The sequence below is a fragment of the Nesoenas mayeri genome, assembly GCF_963082525.1.
Source record: "Nesoenas mayeri genome assembly, chromosome: 1".
NCBI classification, from domain to species: Eukaryota; Metazoa; Chordata; class Aves; order Columbiformes; family Columbidae; genus Nesoenas; species Nesoenas mayeri.
This window is the reverse complement of record NC_137541.1, coordinates 194,790,567-194,815,183: the sequence shown is the minus strand read 5'-3', so window position 1 is coordinate 194,815,183 and position 24,617 is coordinate 194,790,567. Positions and strand designations below refer to the sequence as shown.

Here is a 24,617-nt window from a genome sequence, read left to right as displayed (position 1 = left end):
ATCATTCCACTTGACGCAAAAAAATCTACTAGATTCTGAAAATCAATCCACTTGTGATATAAGAGTATAAATTCAGATGCACTCTGAAATCAATTCCATATACTAAGCAACCGAAACAGTCTTGCTAAGAGCAGCCTTTAAACTGAAATATTAATCAAATCAAATTACATTCATACTGTTTTCATCGTTTCGCAAACCTCCTGTTTGTTCAATCATGTTTGGGATGCCAAACGCAAGTCTTCTATCTTCATACACTTAAAGCAGCAGACACCAACATTTGACAGAACAGAGTCAATAGTTTTGCAAAAATATCCTGGTATGGGAAGTTGTCGTAAGATACATGACAAAAGGCTCTCAGGTCGATAACTCTGTTTCTAGTAACTCCTATTAACCTAGAAAATATACTTAAGAAGATTATACACTATTTTCAAGTGAATATGGCTTAGTGCAGAGGAAAAGGCTGGCCTTGTAACTAAAAGACACAGGCAGGTTTTAAGTTCCAGCTCTGAAAGGCCACTGATGAGCATCAGGAAGGATCTCTTCTTCTGATCCTCGAACTCACGTAAAACCTTTATAACAGAAGTACTTTGTCAGACCTTTCATAGTTCTGTCAACCAAAGTTTTAAGTAAAATCAGCAGCCCTATTAGGATCAATCATACCCACAAACTGATACCAATGAGTAAGTCACAAAATCAGCATACAACCTTGTTGATATTAGTCTGCTTTTACAGCTCAGCCCTGACACGAAGAAGCAGAAGGACCCTAGCCCCACATGGCAGAACACCACCATGGCTGTCAGTTTACATCACTCAGACTGTACATGCATGCATGCGTGCATATGTGCGTGGGTGAAAACAGCACATGCCACAAACAGCTATGAGATATTCTTTACCTGCAGCAGCAAGTACCACATTTTGAATTACTGCACATAACTTACTCAATGCATCTCAGGTTGGTGGTTTTATTTTTAATGTGAAACATGCCATATAAGGCAGGGCCAAGTACAATACCAGCTGGATAAGGATGTTAAGTACAGAGCTATAAAGCTGTACTAGTTACTAGAACTTGACTCATTTTCTCTACAAATGAAAGAAGCATTGGCAAGCTATAACATATACTTTGTTTAAAAAAAGCACACTACACTTCCTCCTAGCAATAAACCACTGTTTTTTCTCAGTTTGAAATGCTAGCAGTCTTCAGTTAACAATAAAGACAACAAAAGAGAGGGGTAGAACCTGCGATTTTTAAGTCTAGTCTACCCTTTGTAATAAAAACCATTAAGTAATTATTTGCCATTTTGTAGCTTTAACTTTAGTGTTTAGTTCTTACAATCTAAAAAAACATTTCAGCTATAGACTGAAGACCCATAAATATGCCTTATGATCTCTGTTGCCTGTTAATCTGTGAACGTGCCTACAAAAATATTATTCTTACCGTTGCACATTGACAACTTACGTTCTTTTGAACGTTCAGCATGGGGAAATGCTTCTGTACAGTTAACATGGAATCACCAAATTTAAGATAAAGCCTCTATCAGAGAAAATACTCAATTTAAAATGTTAACTGACAACGTGTATCATTAGTGTAACACATGACATATTAACTATAAAGACATGTACTTAGATAATTTGCCAAAACCTCTATTTGCAGGAGTCTGGATGATAACAAAAATTCAGCGCTATCCCACACAAATCATGTCCTAGTACTATGGGAGCATAAAAAAGTTATTGCATATGAAGTTAGGTCAACTATTCCACAGGTTTTGCCTAAATTACAACACAGAAAGGAATACCAACAGGCAGCTGAGTAGCCAAACCAGTGCTGGCTGATATTCCAGCCCATCTGAGAGCTTCATTCTTGGATACTCAAGCTCTTTGCAGAACATAACAATGACAGCATTATCTTCTCAGAGCTGCTTTTCCTCGCTATGCGACTGCCTATTCTTCTGTTGAGTAGCAGCCTGCTTCAGCCCCTTCCCTGCAGCCTCCCAGAAAAGGGAGTTAAAATTGAGCAGCAAGAGAGGAGGCTGAACTTTTACTAGAGAAATATGTAGGGAGGTCATTAAGAATCTCTGAAGTCATCCAGTACCTGGCAAAACAACTTAAACTGGAAGAGAACAATTAAAATGGATGATACGTAATTACAGGGGGAAAAGAAAGCCATAAGTAAGAATGTGTAGTAAAGCGCAATTTAACTTTGGGAAGATTGATTTTGAAAAAAGAAAAAGAAAAAACAGATGGAAGCAAACAATAACATCCTATTGCAAAATGATAATTCTTTACACAAAAGTTTTCCAAATAATTCCTGTTGCAGGGCTCTTGTAAAATACTTCAAAACTAATGCGAACAAACCTCTAGAAGATTCGATTCATCTGAGTAATTTGCCTTTACAAAAACTGCTAAAATGGCAACTATAGCTTTATACTTGCCAATTACATCAGATACAAGCATTGAAAATGAAATTTCCTCACAATCCCAACTCATTTTAATGTCAACTGCAAAAAGCAGATCTACACAAAAACACTGAATGCACCCAGTTTTCAAATTGCATATATCCTGTACATTTCACGTAGTAGGGATTTTCCCCTTTTTACAAGTACTAGAAACAAGATTTCTTGAGCATTTGAGGTGTATCATGTGCAACGTTCTTACATCACCATCAGCAGTCTAAGTAAACAGAGTACTGCCAAGATGATTCTTCCATTTTTAAAAAATATATTAGTATATTTTTAAATTCACTCTATAAAACCATAGAACTGTCTTGAAAAGATACTCAAGAATCAATACTGAAGAATGTATCAGAAGCAATTATCTTCTCATATTGAAAATAAAAACACAAGTAGTTAAAAAACTGGGTTTTTTTAACTGACAAACTAATCTCTACTTTTCCCCCCAGAAATAGGTCTTGCAATTGCAGCAGCCCAAAGAAAATTAAAAACCTTGTATCCAAATTAGCAATATTACAGTAACAAAACTGTAAAAAAAAAAAATTGTATGGAATCAATATGGCATGGCATATTTTAGAAAAGCAAAAAGCTAGAGATCAACAGAAATATTAACACGAGAGATCATCCACTTTTCTTCAAGTGTTTGTGGCCAGGAGATGCACTTCCCAACTAACCCAGGACTATTAACTCACCTTTCAGCTAAGGAATGGTGAACAAAATAATGCTGCGATACAGCATAAAAGAACACTTACCCGGTAAGCCTAAACTGGAACTAGTATCAGTAATTTATTTTAAAACTAATTAACAGAAAAAGTATAGGAACGTATCTGGGAAAAACTTCCATGCACTACATCTTTTTTCTGTGCTTCTTGTTTTGGGAACAAAGAAAGAAATTCAACTTCTGTGTGGTCTTCCCTCATTTCCCTTCTACATCTTTGGGAAAGCAGCCCTCAGCACCTTAACCCCACAGAAAAAACAAAAATGCAGTTAAAACGAGCCAAAAATACTTACTTCGCTAAGATGAAGTTATTCTCTAAAAATACCAAAAAAGTATTTTACCTCAAATAATTTTTTTAAAATGACAGATGCATTGTAATAAAAAATAATACTAAATTTATATTACACCAAAGCATATTAAAAACATAAGCCTTAATATACTAGTATATTTTACATAGGATTAATAAAGAATTGGGTAGGATAGTACTACATTGTACAATTTCATTAACTAAGTATTGAAAAGCCTTTCAATGCATCACCTAACACACATTAACACTGGGACAGAAATGGATTGCAGTTTTGTGTGTGAGAGAACACACATATACTCGATACTTCTGTCTTACAGATTTAGAAGAAACTGTCTTCAAAAGGAAAGTTACATATTCTCTCCAATTCATCTTTAATACCCATCATTCATTTATAAGATTGAAGACAGTTTAAGATCTTCCTTTGTTTAGGTAAAACTAGCTTCTACTTTCCAAAACACACAAATTGTTGGGGTTTATTGGGGAGAGTACGGTGTGAAACAATGGTGATCCTCCCAGTATGCTTTTAAGTCATTCTTCTACAGCTGGAAGCAAAACCCAATGTGAAGAAAAGCTGACTCCCTTGCAATACATCAATCCTCAGATGATGTTTTTAAGTCAGGTCTACACTGAGAATTTTGTCAAAGAAAGTAGTTTAATTGCACTAATATTACTCACAATACAAAGACATTTAGGGGACACCTCACTAATCAGCAACATTTAATAATCCTCTGAAAGAAAATATTATTTAATACGGAAGGGACAGTCCCTATGCTACTCTAAAAGAAGCCAGCCCACTAGGAGGCCCCTCAAATTTAAGAGCATCAAGGAGACTGCAACACATTTTTACTAAACACTGTAGTGTAAATGTCATTGTACGCACTAGCACTCAAAAGACTTTCACTAATGAAGATTGCACAGTCTTATTAATGCAATCTGATTACAACCATTGAAAACATTCAAGAATGAGCAATCGTTACATTACTATTATCTCAGAAGATATTGCTGCAAGTCATCTTTCTTCAGACTTGTTTCAACATGACTTGTGAGATTTTAAATTTTCCTCAAAATCTTTGTCAAAAGACAGAAAAGTACATTAGTATACCTGCAGTTCTTGCACCCTGGCCAAGAAAAATTGTATTTCATACCTTCTAGATATGACTGCTGCTTATAAAAGGCAGCAGTCCACATGTTGGTCTTTGCTTTGAAATGCAGAAGAACCATTATCCTATCTACCAGTTTTTACTTACATTTCAAATGTTCCTTTTTGTCTTGGGTTTTTTGTTTTGTTTTTAATTGAAAATTTTCTAGTTATTTCTCTTAGACAGAAAACATGTAACATACTGCAAAATGTGAGTATATACTTACACAATCAAAAACTAAAAACGGATTAAAAATAATTTCTTTCTATAAAATGTGGACCAAAACACCAATGAAAGTACAGTTATTTTTCTAAACACAAAAGATTCCGAAACACTCCTGCTATTCATAAACGTCCATATGGCATAGCAGGAAATTATTCCAGCCTGAAAATGTGTTTCAGGTACTACTTCAAAATTTACAAAGGGAAAACTAAAATATCTTGTAAAAAAATACTGATGCAAGAAGACAGGTTAAGAGCTGGTTGAAGTTGTTTCAAAAAAAAGTCAACTGAAAATGGCTAAGAGTGTAATCGGTCTGCAATAATGCGTCACTGTCAGTAAAATGTTGAGATACTGACAAAAATTGTGGGGTTTGGGGTTTTGTTTTGTTTTTCAAAATTTAAGTTTGAGGTAGAATGCAAACTAGATTAGGAGAACAGTCCAAAATACTTGCAACTGTTATAAAACTGAGACATTTTCTCACTCCTATGTCATGAGCTGCAGAAAATAACCACTGCTGTAAACAGTAAGTCAAATGAACTGGAAAAGACAAACAAAATTCAAAACTATGTGAAAAGAGTATAAAAAAAAAATCATTACTGGTTTTCATCTCATAACAAGTGAACAAAAAGAATACTTACTGTCTGAGCCAGAAATGGTAATGGTTTGGTTTTTTTTTGAAAGACATTCATTAATAGACACCTTATCATGGAGACAACTGAAAATTCAGCAATGTAGAGATATTTAGCCATCTTCAATACTAAAAACTGACCATTAGTACTAGAGATGGCATATAGATTTTTCTGAATGTCTTTATCTAGTGATCTTAGATGCTAGGCTTGAGAATTGCAATCTTACAGAAAATATCCAGAAGTCACAACAACTTGAATAAAAGGAAGAATAAATATATTTTCATTTAAAAGCATATGTGCCTTTTAAGACCTTTTATCACATAAGCTACTGCGGGTTTGATACAAAACTCATTTTTTCATAATGCTATATTACAGGTCGAAAATTCAAATGACAATCTAAACTTGTTGACAAAAAAAGAGTCTAAATTAAAACAAGATCTACAGTAGAGCCTACTCTGTTGATTATAGTGCTCCCATCTCTCCCACTTCCATTTGTTCTAATACAGTAAATACTGTATATTTAACATCAACAGCATAAAACTGACTAAAAAGGCAAGTTAACTATAGTTCCACATTTTCTCACAACCTGTGGAAAATCTTCACCAGCCAATATGTCACTGTTTACAGATGGCAAATTCTGGCTCGAAACAATTTACAGATAAACTGTAGCCAGGAATAAAATCCAAATGTTTTAATTCCATGCCTCTATTCAATCTTTACCTCATCTGTTCAGGCAAAGGAAAACCCTATCATGTTCCTTCAGTGTCTATGGCTATGACAAATTAAACACTCTCTGAGAGTATAACTGCAGAGACAGAACTTTTTTTTTTTCCCCAAACACTGTTGACCATTTGAGAGCAAACAGAAAGAGAAGTATTCTGTCAAAATTTCTCCTTGATCAAACAACTAACAATCACAAAGAAAATAAAATTCTGCTTCTCAAATATTTTAAGGTAAAATTCAGAAACCATTTTTTTTACAAGACAAAGGTGAGAAGTGAATCACTCAACAGATCTGGAAATTCTTTTAAAAAAAGAGGATACCTGTATATAAACTCTTTTAATAGCAACTTCATCATCACAACATTCTGTCAACTAATTCAGTTCTGCCAGGCTCAAGAGCCACTTTAAATCCATGGAACCAATATATAAATAACTTATCAGATTTCTATTAGCTTCATTTTTTGAATGGCAATAATGAAGTTAAAAACATCAATTTAAAATACTAATCAATAGCTGAAAAGCACACAAATATTTTTTCATTTGTAATCAATTCAAGGCACTCAACTGTCTACTTACCTGCAAAACTACTTTCTGAAAGTATTATCTTTGTATCTCCAAGTTCACAATTGGTACATGTAAGATAATCACATTACATTCACAACATATTCACATCTTCAGAGGCATATTAGAGAATTTTATGCTGCAACTTAGAATTGTTCTGGGTTTATTTTAGCTGTAGAAACAGCATGAGAGCAGGTAAATATCAAAACAGACATCTACGGAAGCATGGAGGATACCCTACATTCACAGAACAAGTTGCAAATAATTTAAGATGCACTCCACAATTCATCCTGGTGGGTGTGGAGCTGAAGGGCTGTTTAACTGGCAAGGAAGTCTGGGCTAACTGTACCATCATGCAGAAACACATTAAAATATTTAACTGAAAACTGGGTACTATAAAACAGTGCTGCATTTTATATTTCACAAATGTTTAAGTTTTCCTTGCACAGGAAACAAACCTACACAAATACTCAAACAGAGTGAACACTTCACTGATTCAAAACAACAATTTTCCCCAGCTGCAATACTAACGATGAGATGCAGTGAAAATCATCCATGTTTACTTAGGAAAAAAATCTAACTAGCCAAGAATAACATCATTTAGTGTTTATGTAAAAATTTAACTACCTCTGACTTGGAACGTCAAATATAACATAGCAAAATCAACTTAAAAACACTTTAAAAGCAGCACTAGTTGTAGCTACAGTACACTAAATATGGCTCTTTTCCAGACATTTGCATTAGCAAGCTTTCCTCACCAAGTAGATAATATGCTGATTAAACTGTAAAAAAAGACCCCACCAACTGTAGTTCCTATCCCATAACTGATCTGAGCTACCAAGCGACTACAATACACAAGTCAAATATGAAAACCAAAGTTTCAAACTAAGATCGAGGCAAATTTTCATCGCTAAAATGAGGTCCTGTAGGAGAAACTTCTAACAAATATATTCTTTTATACATTATGAATGTTGCTTACAGTCAGAATAGTTCAATATTTAAGATTTCTTCAACAAAGTTCTGGCGTGTCCACACATGCAGTGCTTAAACATATAAAACATGAACAAAGAAGCATCAGTGAAACTTCTGCCATGAAACCAGGCTCCACAGTTTTCCTGCTCTTCACAGTTTTCCAGTTAGTATTTTATACAACCTGGATGTCACATACCATGAAACAGAAGCAAGATGAGGTAGACTTAATGAAGAAAGATGCTTACCATTTGAATACACAGAGTTCTCAGGAAAACAATATACATTGTACCAGGCATTTCTAGGATTTTAATAAAAAGTTTGAGAAACTGGTCATCCAAACAAATCAGAACAGATTAATAAAAATTGTTTTCTAGTTATATCCCCTGGCCCAAGTCCCCACACATTAACTCTTAAGATAGTGTTTGCTTTCATCAAATGATATCTAACAAAAACTACTATTTATGTACTAGGGACCCAAAGGTCAGAATCACGGCAGGGACACGATGGGAATCACAATGAATAAGGATAAATAGGGATAAACAAAAATAGGTAGCTCTTACCTAAAGAGCATTCAAGTTCCCCTATAGACAAAGAAATGTTTAATAGTTCAGAAAGTGCAGGAGGAACAAACACAAGGACTCTATCAAATTTTAAAAGAATTATAAAAAACAGCACCATATATAAAAGAGAAACAAAGCCTGAAAAAACTAATTTGGCATCATGTTGTCTTTTTCAGATCACAGAATCATTTAGGTTGGAAAAGACCTTTAAGATCAAGCCCAACCATTAACCTAGCACTATCAAGTTCACCATTAAACCTTGTCCTTAAGTGCCGCATCTAGAGCTCTTCTAAACACCTCCAGGGATGGTGACTCCACTGCTTCCCTGGGCAGCCTGTTCCAGTGCTTCATAACCTTTATGGTGAAGATATTTTTCCTAATATCCAATCCAAACCTCCCCTGGTGTGACGTGAGGCCATTTCCTCTTGTCCTATCACTTGTTACTTGGGAGAAGAGACCAACACCCTCCATGCTACAACCTCCTTCCAAGTAGCTGTCGAAAGCAGTAAGGTCTCCCCTCAGCCTCCTTTTCTCCAGGCTGAACAGCCCCAGTTCCCTCAGCCGCTCCTCATCAGACTTGTGCTCCAGACCTCTCACCAGCTTTGTTGCCCTTCTCTGAACTCTCTCCAGCACCTCAATGTCTTTCCTGTGCTGAGGGGCCCAAAACTGAACACAAGATTCGAGGTGCAGCCTCACCACTGCTGAGTACAGGGGGCAATCACTGCCCTGGTCCTGCTGGCCACACTATTCCTCATACAGGCCAGGATGCTGTTGGCCTTCCTGGCCACCTGGGCACACTGCTGGCTCGCATTCAGCTGGCTGCTGACCAATACCCACAGGTTGTTTTCCAGCAGGCAGCTTATTAAAAATGCTAATTCATCTAACAAAACCACCTAATTTCTGGAAAATTGAAGTGGAATCTAAAGAAAGCCTTAATGGAAGACAGAAGTATCAGGCTTAAATTCTGCATTCCTCATGGAAGAGTTAATAACTCAAAACAAGCACTAGCTCCGGTAATGAGATAAACCTACTTGATGCCTATACTACAGAAAGAAGGCTTATGAAATAATAATGAGAAAAAACATTATATATTTTTATTAAAAATTAGCATTTAGCTTGGTATCAAAAGACAGGTAACCTCACAAAGACAAGTTAATTTCTATGCCTCAGTTAACTGCATTACCACTATTAAAATCTTCCACTCTGTGAGAGCTACTGAAGCAGAGTGTTAGAGGCTAAACAAAAGGTCAGAGGCTTGCTGCTCTTGTTAAAAAAAAACAACAACTACTCAGGAGGCACTGCCCCTTGACAGAGAAACCAGATCTTATGTAAGCTTTCCTCAGACTAAGTAACAGATCCACTAACAGGTTCCCTCACATCAAAAATACTATTTCTATAGACTTATCTATTGCTTTTTGGATATTTTGGATATTTTCTTCTTTCTTTAAACACAGATCCTTTGAATAAAGACAAACTTTCCAGAGGAACTTATTTTGGCTGGAAGTCTCAATGCCACCAAGTTAAGATCTCAGAATTTGGACAGGAGGATCAGTCCAAAATAAATACCAAGTAGATAACTGAAATGGAAAGTTAATTTCTTCTTAGTCTGGGTAAATATGTGTACAAACTCCAAGTCAAACTTAACTCCAGTAGCTGAGGAAGAAAAAACGAAAGTTAAGGCAAACATTAACTTTAGCTTCTTCAAAATATGTAGGGCATTTATCAAACAATTACTTAACATAAGATTTTTCTAAATTCTTTATAAAAGCCTCATTTTTACTTGTTTTTACTTTTACAAGATTGAAAATAGAAGAACTCAGTATTTGAGGAACTTAAACAGATCTTGTTTGTGAGCAGTAATTATTTTCAGAAATTATATTAAAAATATGAAATACAGAGTTTATAAATCTGCTCTTTAATAATTTTTTTTCATTTTATCTGTAAAGTGCATAAAATGAGAGAAGCTAAGTATGCAAATGGAGCATTCTATATGTAAGTATATGAGATGCACTTGAACTCTTTCCATTAATGGAACAAAAAAGGCATTTGCTAAAGCTGAGGCCTCATAAAACATGAAGACTGACAAAGACTGATGTCATTTTGCTATTGCATATGAAGTATCTTTTGAAAAGCGTTCTTTTAGTTTCTTGATCCATTAGTCTTACTGAAAGAAAATTGAGTTATAAAGGAAAACAGACAATCTAAAAAGCACAGACAATAAAATTCCTTATAGATTAGTATAGAAGAGAACAAACCTGGGAATGCTTACAAGTAGTACTGCAACACCTAAATTTGTACTGGAGATTTATGCACTTCTGACAGCACATTAAGGGACAAAAATTACTTATGAATGGTCACTTGTTCCCTTTGCAAGTTCACATGAAGTAATTATTAGTACATTCTACAGCATTTTGTACAAACTTTGGAAGATAATGGCAAGAGGGTAAAATATTTTAGTCTCCTAAATATCTAACACAAAAATTTATCACATTACCCTAAATATTCATAGTTCACACACACTGACATATAAAGTTATACATTAAATGTAACATCATAATGATTATTTGCTTCATGACTGAAAAACTACCTTAGTAGCATCCTTAATACACATAAAAACATGATCTAAAAAGTCAATTATAAAGCATCCTAAAATGGCTGTGAAATAAATACTTAAAACCAAAAGTATCTTATTCTATAAATAGGTTTGGTTTATACATACAAACATATAATATGCCACAAAAAGATAGTTGAAGTTCTGCTGTGATTTTTATGCAGTGTCTTTTCACACTAAACACAGATATGACAGTTAAAATAGTTTTTGATATCTGGAAGTATAATTATAGGCTGAAAAAAATTTATTTACTTTCTGAAAATAATACCATGTTAATATTTTAAGCCCTGTTATGGAACTATTATTCTTGCCTGAAGCACCAGATTTAGTATCTAAAACGCTTTTTGATAAATAGAAGAAACTCAAGATTGAAGCATCTGTTTACTAATGCATATCACTGCAATCCTGCAAAAATAAAAAAAAAAATTTAGTGCTATTGCCAAAACTAAGACCACCCACAAAACCACAAACTGCATATTTATAAACTGCTTTCTGCAGCCTATGCTGCTTTATGCATAGGAAGAAGCTTCATCACTGAAGCAAAAACACTGCCAAGAAAGCAGGAATGTTTTGTCAGGTTGTGTTTGGTTGGGTGGTTTTATTGTTTGTTTGGCTTTGTTTTTTGTGTTGTTTTGTTTTTTTAGTTCTACATTTAACCATCCAAGCTAATTTTAACTCAAAAGGCTTTTAAGGTGTCAAACACAAACTATTTACTTCTTCCATGAGCATGTATGCTGGACTGCAATATAGAGGTAATAAATCTCTACCAATCAAACTCTAGAAGAGAGCTTTTATAAAGCAGCCTAGCTTTATAGTGTTTTGCTAAGAAATAAACTATACTCATACAACCTCACAAAACTGCACCCCCATCAGCTTCATTAAGTACACTACACTGTCAAGATAAAATAACCAAAATGTAGTGTTAGTGGAAAACAGATCAAATTTGAAAAGATCCTTGGAAATTTTTATTATTAGAAATCTGCTTTAACTTAGTTTAGTTTTGAATAAGTTAGGAAACGATCCTGCATTCAATGAAAATTCAACCTTCTTACATAACTGAGGCTTCTGAGCATAATGGAATCAGGAGACAGAAAAAAAATGCAGTTCTATTCACTTAAGAGTCAGTAAGTAGAAAAAAAACTATTCCTCAATTACAGAAGTCCAAGGAAATCTGATAGTCTTGTTTCAAAAATGTCCACTAAATTTGCAAGCAAATGTAGAAGTGAGGGAATAAGCTATATCTCAGTAGGCTCAAAATATCAAAGAAATGGGAAGATACATTTATAAACCACGCCAAAGAAGGATAAAGCTCTTAGAACAAAGACTTAATATGCAGAGGTTTTTTTTCCAATCAAGTTTCTGGTATTCCTGAAGCTATGATCTTTGTTGTTGTTTTGGGACATGCTCTTTTACTCCTCACTCTCATCTGTCTTAGAGCTTTGATCCAAGTCCACTACAATCTCTGCTGTTGAGGCAATCTCCACTGCTTTAGCAGCTGCCACTTTATGCTGATACTTACACAACATACTTCAGCAGCAGTGCTTCTGTGTAAGAAAAACTAAAGCAAAGCTAAACAAAACCTAGAAATAATTCTTAAAAAGACTGAGAGATTAAAAAAAAGTAATTAATAAACAAAGTTTTACATGAAAGAACAGTAAGCATTCAGAAGTCAAAAACGATAAATTCACAAGAAACAGTTCCTTACACGTGCAAGTTACAGTTCAAAAAAGGTGAGTTTCCTTGGAGGGAAGAAGATGAGTATTCCCAAAAGTTTCAACTCCCTCTTTAAACCATCAGTAAGAAGAGCTGTAAGCCATAGGCCAGTGTCACAGCTATTGTTAAGTACAATACCAACCAGACACTATTTTGCAGTGTTACTATAAATTTGTGAACCATAAAACTAAGACTACAACTCCTACATATTTTGGTCTCTTTTGTATATGTATGAAAACTATTTTAATACACTAAATATACATCACTCTTTTCAAAGTTGGTGACATGAATAAAAGTAGTTCCTGTAACTGGAATTATTTGGTTAAAAGGCTCTGATTAAGATTTAACAATGTATATCTACATAAGTCATTCACAATAGGATAGTAATCTTTGCACAGTTTGAATAATTAATGTACTACTAGCACTTAGAAGTACTGTATTTTTTTTAGAAAATATTTGTGCTGCTGAAAAATAAAGTATTGCTTCCAATCACCACCAGCAAGCTCCGCTTTTAGCAAGATATATGTATGCAAAATACAAATCAGCAAAATATTAGAGGAAAACAAGGTTTATGATTAAGTTATCATGAAATTAGAATGCATACATATCAAGCTCTAACAGCAGATTTTAACTAATCAATTTTTAGAAAGCAAAGGAAAAACCCTAACCAATACAAAAGTGTTTATGGATAACTTATCTACTAGTGATCACACAACTAGATTAATAAAACTGGTTAGGCATCACTAGGCTGCCCATTAGACTAACAATCAAGGCAAACATATTTTTAACGTACAACATCACCACGAACAAGAACGCTTCATGAACAGAGATCCTCACACGGAAAATATTTATATAATCTGTAACTGAACCGAGTAACTGGTAACTGCTTTAAACTTGATTACCAGATGTTTTCCAACTTTGAAAAAACAAAAAAACAAAGTTTAAGAAGATAAAGAAAAGCTATAGAAAGAAACTTTATAGAGGAAAGCCTAATACTGCAGCCCTGTATGACAGAATCCAATTCTGACTGTCATTGCACTTACCATTTATGTCCTTTTATACTGAACAGTAAAAAGGGATAGGATATAAGTGAAGGAAGCTTACTTTTCAAAGCTTTTGAGAAACAAAAACAAGGATTAGAAACAATTATTATTTTCCTTCTAAATACATGGTTGGCAGAAAACTTAAATATGTTAAAGGGACTATACCAAAAGAGTTGATCAAGATCTGATACACCAGTATCACAAAATGCAATTTTCACCAAGAGGCAAGTTTTAAACTCTTAAAACAGAGGATAACTTCTTCAGTGTTTATACAATGGTAATCTCAGAATAGAAGCAATTACCAGATGGAGTCTGTTCACAGTAAAGAAGTACTACCAAAATGAATTTTAAAAAACCTAGCTGTATAAGAAATTCTACTACATTGAAAAAAGATTTGATGTATCATATTGTAATCTCCAGAAATGGTTTACAATTCTTCTCTGTTGCAAAATGCAAAGGCTTTTTCAAATTCCCATTTATATAAGTACAGTTATCAAAAGACATATTATAATAAACAGCTATAAAATGATAGGCCATGCTTAGAGTTATATAGCTCTCCTTATTGGAAATAGTTGCTAAAGAAAGTAAATACATCACTTCCAATTTTGTTTCAATTCTTCCTCTTTTAAAGTTCAAAGGACAGTAGAAGCAAAACCTAAGTCAACAAATGACCAGAACACTGAAGACTAGTCTGAAGACTAAAGAAAACACTTTTTTTTAAATTACTCTATATGCCACTTTGACTTGACATGACATTAAAAAACACCACCTGTACAATATATTCCTTTATGTAACTTTTAACACATTTGGTAGGATTGTCACTGCACAGCTACATCTACATATTCTTGCAGTCTATTGATTAGTTCCAGATGAACACACAATCCCACTAATGCAATCTAGTGGTAAAGTTACACTCTTTCAAAGCATTCTTCCATCTTTACCTTCCCCACAAAAAAATTTCATCTTATAAAAATCACAAAAATGATGCATAGTGATTGAAGTGCTTTACATTTGAACCATTCCTCTTCTCACACTACACTTTTTGTCACGTCCAGCACACCAACATGAGCAGTTTCTATCCACACAGAGCTCAGCGTTTAAAGATGCAAATAAGCACGAGAATGGCTAAACTGTGGCAAGCATTTCAAGCACAGAGGCTCCGTAAATTCATCTCAAGACAGCTGCAAGAAGAAAACTGGTAGAGGCTGCTGTGACCAACATTATCTAGTTTTTCCCAGCACCCAAAGCTGCAACATATAGGCCACAATCTCCTAACAGCAACAGAATCTGAGGGAGCTACTGCCATCCCCACGCTGTGGGGTGGCTCCCCAGCTTCCCTTCCTGCAGTGAGTAGCAAGGGTCTCACAGATCAGCCACAGGAGGATTTTCACAGGTAGCTTATAAGGTCAAAAAGTCAGGCCACCCCAAAAGATGCTATGTGAAGACATTAAGGTGAAATTTCTTATTTGGCGCTACAGAAGTCACAATCAGTAAGTGCTATTTCTAAACTACATCAGATAATTGTTATACACTATTTCACAAAGTACATTTAATAATATGTGGGAACAAACTAAAGGTCATTATGAGTTTTGAATCCTTGATCTTCATCATCCCAAAGAAAACACAGGCCAAAAGTAATTTTCTTTTAGAGTGTGAGCACATATGGAAATAAATTATTGTGTTCTGCTGCAAGTTTCTCAAAACACAATCGACAATATCAACTGATAGCTGTTAACAACATCAAAGGAGCAATTGTGCTTCCTCCCCATCTTTACTAAAAACACTAACGGGCAGAGGATATGAAAAGATGTCCTGCTGAGAACAGGAAATGTTTTCTTTTCTAACTTTTGTTAGGATGTCTCAGAACATACATAATATATCCTTTTCAACCCTACAGAAATGTTTTGATATCAAATGTAAAATGGCTATTTCTTCCCCAAAACACAAAATCAGAAAGTAGCTGAGAAAGCAGCAGTTTTATGTTTCATTTATGTACTAAGTTGTACCTGTAATGGGGAGCAAAATTTCCCCATGAAGACTACAGTTGTTATAACAACATAAAAGAGCATTGTGTGAATTGCTTATTCATTGCTTCCTCACTAAGAATAGTCGTAACAGTAAAAGCCATCCTTCTCACATGAAACTAAAGCACTCACAATATGGATTGCATTCAGTTAACTGCTTTGGTTGGTAGAAATAAAAAAATAATCATACCATAATAGATCATAACAAAAATTTAGAAGTTGACTTCTCTGATACCACCATTTTGCTAGTCCTGCAGGATGAGTCTTCACAGGCAGAACACACCTGAATTACTAATATAAACAATGTAGACATTATAGCAGAGGACATTTTTTTCCCCCAACTTTATCATCTTTTGGTCTCCTTTAGTAAAGATTTTGAGGTTTTTACCATACTAGTTTTAAACTAGGGTCAAAAGGGAGAGTGGTTTTAGGCTCCATAGGAAGTTAACACTGCCCATTTTGTTTCTGAAGTATATAATTCTTAATAAGTTAAGCATAAGCCAAAACAAGCAATTCAAAAAGGTTTAACAGCCTAAACTGGTTTAAAATTTAAACCTTTGGTCAAAGTAGGGCACTTCCTCGTGGAAACATCATTTATTCTCATGATACTCTAGCTAGGAAATTTGGAAAAATTCATTTCCTGAATAAAAAAGGCAAATCATTATCTGAACACCTTCACTTAAGTGAAATGTCCCTCCACGAGCTTGTAGGAAAAACAAGCGATACCACTGAACAAGAGAACAACTACACTATTAAATTTGTACCACTCCATTCATTAAAACAATAGAATACTGAAGGAAGAACAATAAACAAGAAGAAGGCAGCTCAATAGATAGTATGTAAAAATATTACAATTTTTTTTAAAAGTATTTTACACTTTCAACTTGTAGTCACAGAATTTTACTTACATTGTCCATGAAATTTGGCTTAAATCCTCCCTCCTGCTGTCGCCGTAATTCCTCCTGTTCCCTCTGGCGTAGCATCTCTTCCTCACGACGTCGATGCTCTTCTTCATGTCTAGAATATTTTTCAAAAACTATGTTAACTTAGACTCTTGACCTGTTCAGGCTTATACTCAGTCTCAGGAGATAAGATTGAGCATGTAAACAAAATTAGTCATTATTCCATTTTTTCTATAAGGTAATGTGCTAATCTGCTCCAACTGATGGGTCTGAATATTATTGATTTATTTTTTTAACTGGAATACAGGTAATTACAATACCAGTGGCATTCTATACCTGTTCTTCTGGATACATTTGGTGAGCAGGTTAAAAAGTCATTATGGATTAAAACATTTCAATACTGCTGAAAGACACATTTTTAACTCTGTGAAATGTTTGTGCTTTGTTCTTTTCTCCTCATGTACATTCCTTGTGGTATTTAACATTAAAAGTATAAACCAAATCATGATGATCACAGAATCATAGAATGTCAGGGATTGGAAGGGACCTCGAAAGATCATCTAGTCCAATCCTCCTGCCGGAGCAGGAACACCTACATGAGGTTACACAGGAAGGTGTCCAGGCGGGTTTTGAATGTCTCCAGAGAAGGAGACTCCACAACCCCCCTGGGCAGCCTGTTCCAGTGTCTGTCACCCTCACTGAGAAGAAGTTTCTTCTCAAATTTAAGTGGAACCTTTTATGTTCCAGCTTGATCCCATTACCCCTTGTCCTACCATTGGTTGTCACCGAAAAGAGCCTGGCTCCATCCTTGTGACACTCACCCTTTATATATCCGTAAATATTAATGAGGTCACCCCTCAGTCGCCTCCAAGCTAAAGAGCCCCAGCTCCCTCAGCCTTTCCTCATACAGGAGATGCTCCACTCCCTTAATCATCTTTGTTGCCCTGCGCTGGACTCTCTCCAGCAGTTCTCTGTCCTTCTTGAACTGAGGGGCCCAGAACTGGACACAATATGATGATATGATGTCTATTTTCTTAAATTGCAGTAGAGGCATGAAAACAAGTATTTGTATCAATCAGACCTTAAAGGAAAAATTGTTTGCAGCATACCGGAATACCATGTGAAAATGCCCTCAAAAATCTCCTGTCAGACTATAAATTTGCAATGTTTCTATTCCACATGCAAATAACCTGCCCACAAATCTTAGAAGGATGTTCATATCTATTCAGCTCTATTAGAGCTATACTTCAGTCACAAGGTTAAAATAAATCATATGAAACAAAAAAATTATCTTAAGACATTTCTACACTATTTAGAAAGCTCAGAAGTTTACAACAGAACTAGCAGAGCTGAAATAAATGAAAAAAGCAGTCTTTTATATTAGCATAAGTGATCACTTTTCTGTTCATTAACAGAAATATCACACATTATGCTTTTGAAAAGGAACTTTTCAGCAGCAGAAACGTTTTTTATATCAAAAGCAAGCTCTGCAAGCTAGAGTATCCAAACTGATGCAGGCCTATATCAGCTCCATGCCACACCTTTGCACAGTAGAAGACAAAATACCTCAATTGTATCTGCTTGCGTTTTTGAAGTTCTTGATTTCGAAGTTCTTCCAAACGCCTCAGTTCTTCTTGACGTCGCATGAGATCTAACAGGATTAAAAATGTATTAAAGATAAAAGTTGCCAATCATCAATGTGGCAGCACAAAAATAAAATCACTATCGCTGTCAGATTACAGTTCTAATATTCATTTTTTAAATAATTTTCTCAAAGCATTTAACTCGTTTCTTCCATATATGAAAAAACATGGTGGATCCACAGTTCACAAACACGGAAATCTATAGGGCTGGCAAAGCCCCTCAAGCAGGTAATGGAACCAGAAATCTGAAGTCTTCAAACAAATAAAAGGAGAAAGAAAAAAATTCTTCACCACTTAAATCACATCCTAGTTTTACATCTACGGCCAGCATCAATTTTCTAACAATGCTGTGTACTACTAAAGCCACACTAGCAAGAAAACTAGTACAACATATAGAGGCTTATACTCTCCACTACCTATAGCAGACCACTACATGGCACACATCAGAAAAAAGTCATATGAACTTCAGGTACATGTAACCTGAGCCTCTGTAGAGATTTGTCATGACTCTGCTTATAGTGACTTTCAAATGATTAATCTTCAACACTACCAAAAAGAAACAGCCATATCCTCTTAAAAAGCACTTATAAAGCTCTTAAAAAGCAGGGTCCAAACAACAGTAATTACTTTTCCTGTACTAGTTTCTGACATTATTGATTTCTACCTGGAAATGTATAGTTTCTTAAATGAATATTAATTCTACCTTTTGTTAGAAAGCAGTTATTTGCCCTTTCTGTCTTCATAGGATATTGGCTACATGACATTATTTACAGACACAATGACAAACATTCCACTGTATCACCTAACACATGCCTTTTATGCTTTAGTTCAGCTACTCCACACATTTCTCTATGCATTTCTTCACCATGGTAATCAAAGCATCTTTTTAGCTATGTACATCGCTTTCCTCAAATTTGCATCAGCATATATTGTTTACATCTTAAACTTTTACTTTAATATCCAAAAACTACAATGACCAGTACATTTCACCAAAATATCATGTATTTATTTTCTTCTCTAATGAAGATATCAGATTTTTTACTCTCACAGCATCCTTATTGATACTAGAAGTCCTTTCTCAAGCACATTTTGCAGGCACATTTTTCCAATCTCTTCTACAAAACTAAGACATTTCACACTTCAATAGAATATGATTACATTGAAGATTCATTTGAATCACGAAGTGTGAGAGCTTCTTTCCAACTGTACTTGCCACTGAAGGCCTGGTCACTGTTATCCTGCTACTCAGGGGAGCACCACAAGTACACTTTTTTTTTTTTTTAAAATAAGCTTTATATTATTTCAGAGTACAAGTGCACTTTTTTGTTTCAAAAATAACCTTCAGGTTGTTTCAGGGTATTACTGATATCAAGAACTGACCCATTCTATCCTCAATATTGTCCACTGTGGGAAAAGGTATTTCCTTGCCAGTTCTTCATTCTTTCAAATTTATGCAGCATTCCCTTTTTTCTTGTGTTAACATATTTGCACAAGATTTCCTACTTTTTTTGCTACAAATTTATCATTTACTCCCTTTTATTCTTAAGGAGTTTTACTTTTCTCAGTGCCCTCTTATCTTTTTCCAGAGCATAGTTCTGATTATTGGCTTTCCTGAAATTTATGTTCCAGTACCATTTGTCAACGGCAGAATCTTCGCACAAAGCCTTACAAGCCAGATGAAAACACAGATCTACAGGCTGCAGCTGTGCACAGAGTCATTCATATAAAAGACCTGTAATGATGTAATTCTGGACTGACGTATGCTGGACACAGGCCCTCTCTCTGAATAGAAAAAACCTGCACTAAAGTAGCTGCAGGGAAAAAAAAAAGAAGGACAGAAAGCACTTTCTAGTGCTTACAGAAGGGCAAGGTCTTCATTTTATCCTCACCCTCCTGCAGAGCAGAGGGCAGATGATCTAAGTGTACTCTCACATCAGAAGTTAATTCTACAAGCAGGAATACCAAGTCTAAAAAATATTTTTGTTTTAGCTGCTGATTTTTAAGGTTTTACAGATGAAAAACAGATGTCCAGCTGCCATATAACTTATGAAGAATGAAATTTCTGGTTAAATTTAGTCACATTTCCCAGTATTTGATTAAACTATTTCATCGCCATTATGAGAAAATATTTACAAAAGTCTGAAGCATACCACCAATATGCAGATCAGAAATATCATGCCAATTTACTCACATGTGAGAACATGTATCCTGCTTTACAAATTACTTCTGACTCAATTTGTCAAAACATGACACTCAAAAGTGAAAAATTACACGTATCAAAAGAATGAAGTCTACCTTCAGTATTAATACCACAAAAAACTGAGTACTTTAAGTCAACATGTTCAAGTTCCACCAGCTCTCATAAAGCAATTTTTATAAAACCTTCACCTCCAGGAGTATATGGACTCTAGTAAGCTCATCCTTCCCATCTTTTTAGCTCCTGACAGCTAATATATTAAAGTAGTTACTCTGAAATATAAAATGCAATATAGCCTTAAATCTGTTGTTTGTGCATCAGGTATACAAAAACATCAATTCTAGGTTCTGATGCCTCAGAAGTTTCATTACCGAACAGGGACTCCCACACTAACAGAATGTTAGCTTCCTCACTAGGATATCAGCACCAAAAGCATTCATATTCTAGTGGCTCTTCAACAGAAGGACTGTCTTCCTTTTCCATACAAAAGTGGAGCTTAATAGATATCTTACAATAAACTCTAGTATCTTCAAAACATACATAAGCTGCTCTCCCATGTTTTACCATCAAGACCTTTTCCACCTTAATAAAAGGCCACTGTCATCACAGTTTAAAACATTATTAAAGTATGATAATTTAAGAAAAAGTAATCCCTAACCTTGCCATCAGGTGCAGGCATAAGTTTTAGAACTGGATCATTAGCACTACCAAATATTAACAATTAGTAAAGCCAATGGTAAATTTATCCAACCTGTATTTTCAGCACTGAACCACCTTTACCAATGTCAGTCACACATACACACAAAATTTAAAAGTGAGTCTAATTGAAAAGGAGGGGCTGTACTATATATTACATGCATTGTTGTTGTATCACATTAACATTCACACTCCTCACCTACAAGACATACCTATGCTTAGATGCAAACCAAATGCTTTAACATTTTTTGCTTGGAAAATAAACTAAGAAACAACTTGACAGTTGTCATTTCAGGTGCTGCAGTAACACTTCTGCATTTCTAAACAGTTTTTTATTTTATTATGCTCTGTATTTCAGCATAAATAATACCAATACGGTTTCACACTAAAAGCAAGCAAAAACAGGCAAAGTAAACTTTTCCCTAATGACAACTTTCAGTTCAGTACATTTAAGAATACTATACAAAAAAAATGAAATATGGTAATTTTAATATCTTTTCCAGTTTTGAAAAAGTTTAAAACCAGATTTTTAAAAAGACTGTGTGTTCACATTCAATATATCCAAGCATTTAGGTGCTTTAATTCCACCAACCCAGAGAATACTCTAATACAGCTCATATAGATGTTTTCAACATGTCATTCAAGCCAGCAGAAAACATTAAGATAAATCAGTCTCCAACAGGAAAGTTGTACTACCAACAAAAATGTCCTTTCTTAAGAATAGGTAAAGACAAATAATTGCAGCAGACAATGTATATGAGTTACCTGGGTTTAAGTTTTGAAATGCTTCCACTACTTAGAATCTCAAGTTCAAATCCCTTTAAAGTGACGATGTATCCTTATTCAGTCTATCAAGCTAGTTATTGTACTGTCTTATGATCTCTTAGGGCTAACAATTTTTTTAGGTAGCCATGATCTCCCTTAAGTTAAGATTTAAAAAAAAAAAAAAAAAATTAAGTGTTTCATTCATGCAACAAACCTTGAGATCCTTTCTGACAGATATGCAATATATTTAATCTTTATCCATTAAAGTCTTGCAATTCAGCAGTCATACAGAGGAAGCTAAAATCAAGTAGTAGTTCAACATCTCTGAACTGGAAAGCAGTGACTGCATGTCCACAGCATTTTGAGAAAAGCATGTTCTGAAGACTAACAAGCAGAAAGTACCAGATACTCGCCCTGCTACTGTCCTCTCTGCCCAAGAGACACTAGAGGACTTTTTTTCACCCAACAGTAGCAAAAGACAAGATGTCCAAACAATTATTAAAGAGGGATACATGATCTTAAGATGTCAAGAACGACTGAAATTCATGGCAACTGTGAGTTATTTTGAGTTGTTACATACATATAATACTATGCACTCAGACTTCTTAGCTGGGTTTCAGATGAAAAAAAAAAAAAGTAACACCAGCTACTATAACATTCAAATCATACCAGAGGTGCACAGAACAGCCTAAATAAGCTATCATTTTTCTATTTTCTCCCACACACAACACACAAACAATACCTAACTAGTACCATCAGCAACACCAAAAATACGAAATAATTTTACTGATGAGTATGAATCTATCATTCAATTTCCTTACATAAACTACTTACACCAGACAAATTTTAAAAGTGAAGGAAAGAGACCTAAACAATCACCCTTTTCTGAGTTTCTTACTCCATTTCTGCAAATCAACAAGAAATGTGTAAGAAGAAATGTTGCTTTTCTCAGTTCAGTGCATTTCATTAAATAGTGTCTGGCAAAATCTCCCAAGTTTAACATACAGCTCAATATGCTACACAAATAAAATCTAAGACAAAACAAATTTAATACCAGTTATCCGATTTTACCTTGCCTCATCAGCATAAGCTGATGCTCATGTCTAGCTGCTTCCATTTCTGCCTCTAGCTTCTCTTTGGCTTCTCTAATGTTCCTGTCAACCTGCTCACGCTGTTGCTTTTCCATCTCATCAAGAGCCTTCCACCGTGAAGCATACTCAAACTCAAAGGTCCCAGGCTGAGCAAAACGTGGAGGCTGTTCTCTTTCCCTAATAAAAATTTTGCAGTTAAAATGTACAAAAGGACACATCAACAGCTGCAACAGCCAAAGAATTTATAAACAATCACTTCAAGTGTAGATCTGACTTTAAATCAACCTGTTAGATGACTACATTCTGAACTAGTCAAAGTTAATTCAGCTGTTAAGACAAGCAACACGATCAGTGAATTATCCTAATAAAGACCTGTTCCGTTTATATAATTTGAAGATAAAAATTCATATTTACATCACTACAAAATACTGAACTGCAACGTTAGATTAAGTATGTTCACCATTCTAAAGGAAGCAGTCAATTAATAAAACCAGTTATTTGAATAAATGTAAAAGCTTACTTGACAGCTCAGAACATTAGCCAGAAACTCTAAGCATTAAAAAGTACCAACATTTTATTTTGGGTTCTAACACTAATAGTGCCATATTTTTAAAACAGCCTTACCAGAATAAGCATTTTAGCTTCAGGCAACATGATCTCTAAATAGCAATCAAATTTCAGTATTAAAAATTAAGTGACTTCTACTTCATTATCAAGACTCACTTTCTCATGTCACGCTCAAAGTTTCATCTGAAGCATGGAAGCTGAACAGATTTACAGCCCACTGACTCTCCAGTCAGGGGGCTACAACAAAAAAATCTGTGGGTATACAAATCTCTGCCAGATTAGACCACACCCCTAAACCATAAAAGATCATAGCCTGGCCAGCAACAAGCTCCAACTGATTCCAGTGTAGGCCAGGAATCTATGTACTTTAGTAAATGCACAGAATGTTAAACCAGCAAGTCTGAATTTTGCTATAATTAGGAAATCTTGGCATGGTCCCAAAATAGCGCAATGTACAAAACACTACTTCCTGTTACACAATCTCATAAATAAAAATCAGCACATATTTATCAAGCTAAGTAAGTAATTTAAACCATGTTTTCTAAAAAATCTGAGCACAACTTACTTGTGATACTGTTGTGTTTTTTGCATTAGCTTCTCTGGGAGCCCATCTTCATCATCAAATTGCTCCATTGGTTCTACAACAACAGGTCGAGGTGTTCTGGAAGACAGTTTCAATTGAATAACTGAATCAAAAATGAAGCAGTCAATTTAGTATTTTGAAGAAACCCTCCTGAAAGCTAACATATGTGTTATCTATAATTCCTGTGTATTCCAATTTCTTCTTAAATCATAGAATTCCAATTAATCCTGATTTTAAGAATTATCTTTAAAAACAATTGTTTCTACGCCCAAAACCAGCTATTCCACCTAGGAACCACAACTCACTTGTGTAGTTCTGTTGGCTATGAAGTATTCAAAGGTTAAAAGAATCTTGAAACCCTCTACAAATAATTACAAAATATTTAGGAAAGAAATACCTTTTTATCAGTGAGGCAATAGTGGCCATGACTATATTGACAAAGGACCAAACAAACTCAAAACAGAGCAACACAACCAGTTCATGTTTCCACAGAATATTAAAAGAT

The 24,617-nt window shown here is 34.9% G+C and overlaps 1 protein-coding gene across 6 annotated transcripts in view; it reads right to left on the bottom strand.

Annotated features, from left to right (window-relative positions):
- The window catches only part of PSPC1 (paraspeckle component 1), a 63,746-nt gene that overhangs the window by 34,092 nt on the left and 5,037 nt on the right, over positions 1 to 24,617 (bottom strand). For all 6 annotated transcript variants that reach the window (XR_013923622.1, XR_013923623.1, XR_013923624.1 and 3 more), the window contains 4 exons: positions 24,095 to 24,190; positions 22,943 to 23,139; positions 18,137 to 18,221; positions 16,577 to 16,685 (listed from right to left, as the gene is read on the bottom strand). Coding sequence is in view for 2 of the 6 variants with exons in the window: in XM_080364069.1 (XP_080220195.1) it covers positions 16,577 to 16,685; positions 18,137 to 18,221; positions 22,943 to 23,139; positions 24,095 to 24,190 (487 nt within the window). In the remaining 4 variants the exon portion in view is untranslated. The remainder of the gene's footprint in view (positions 1 to 16,576; positions 16,686 to 18,136; positions 18,222 to 22,942; positions 23,140 to 24,094; positions 24,191 to 24,617) is intronic.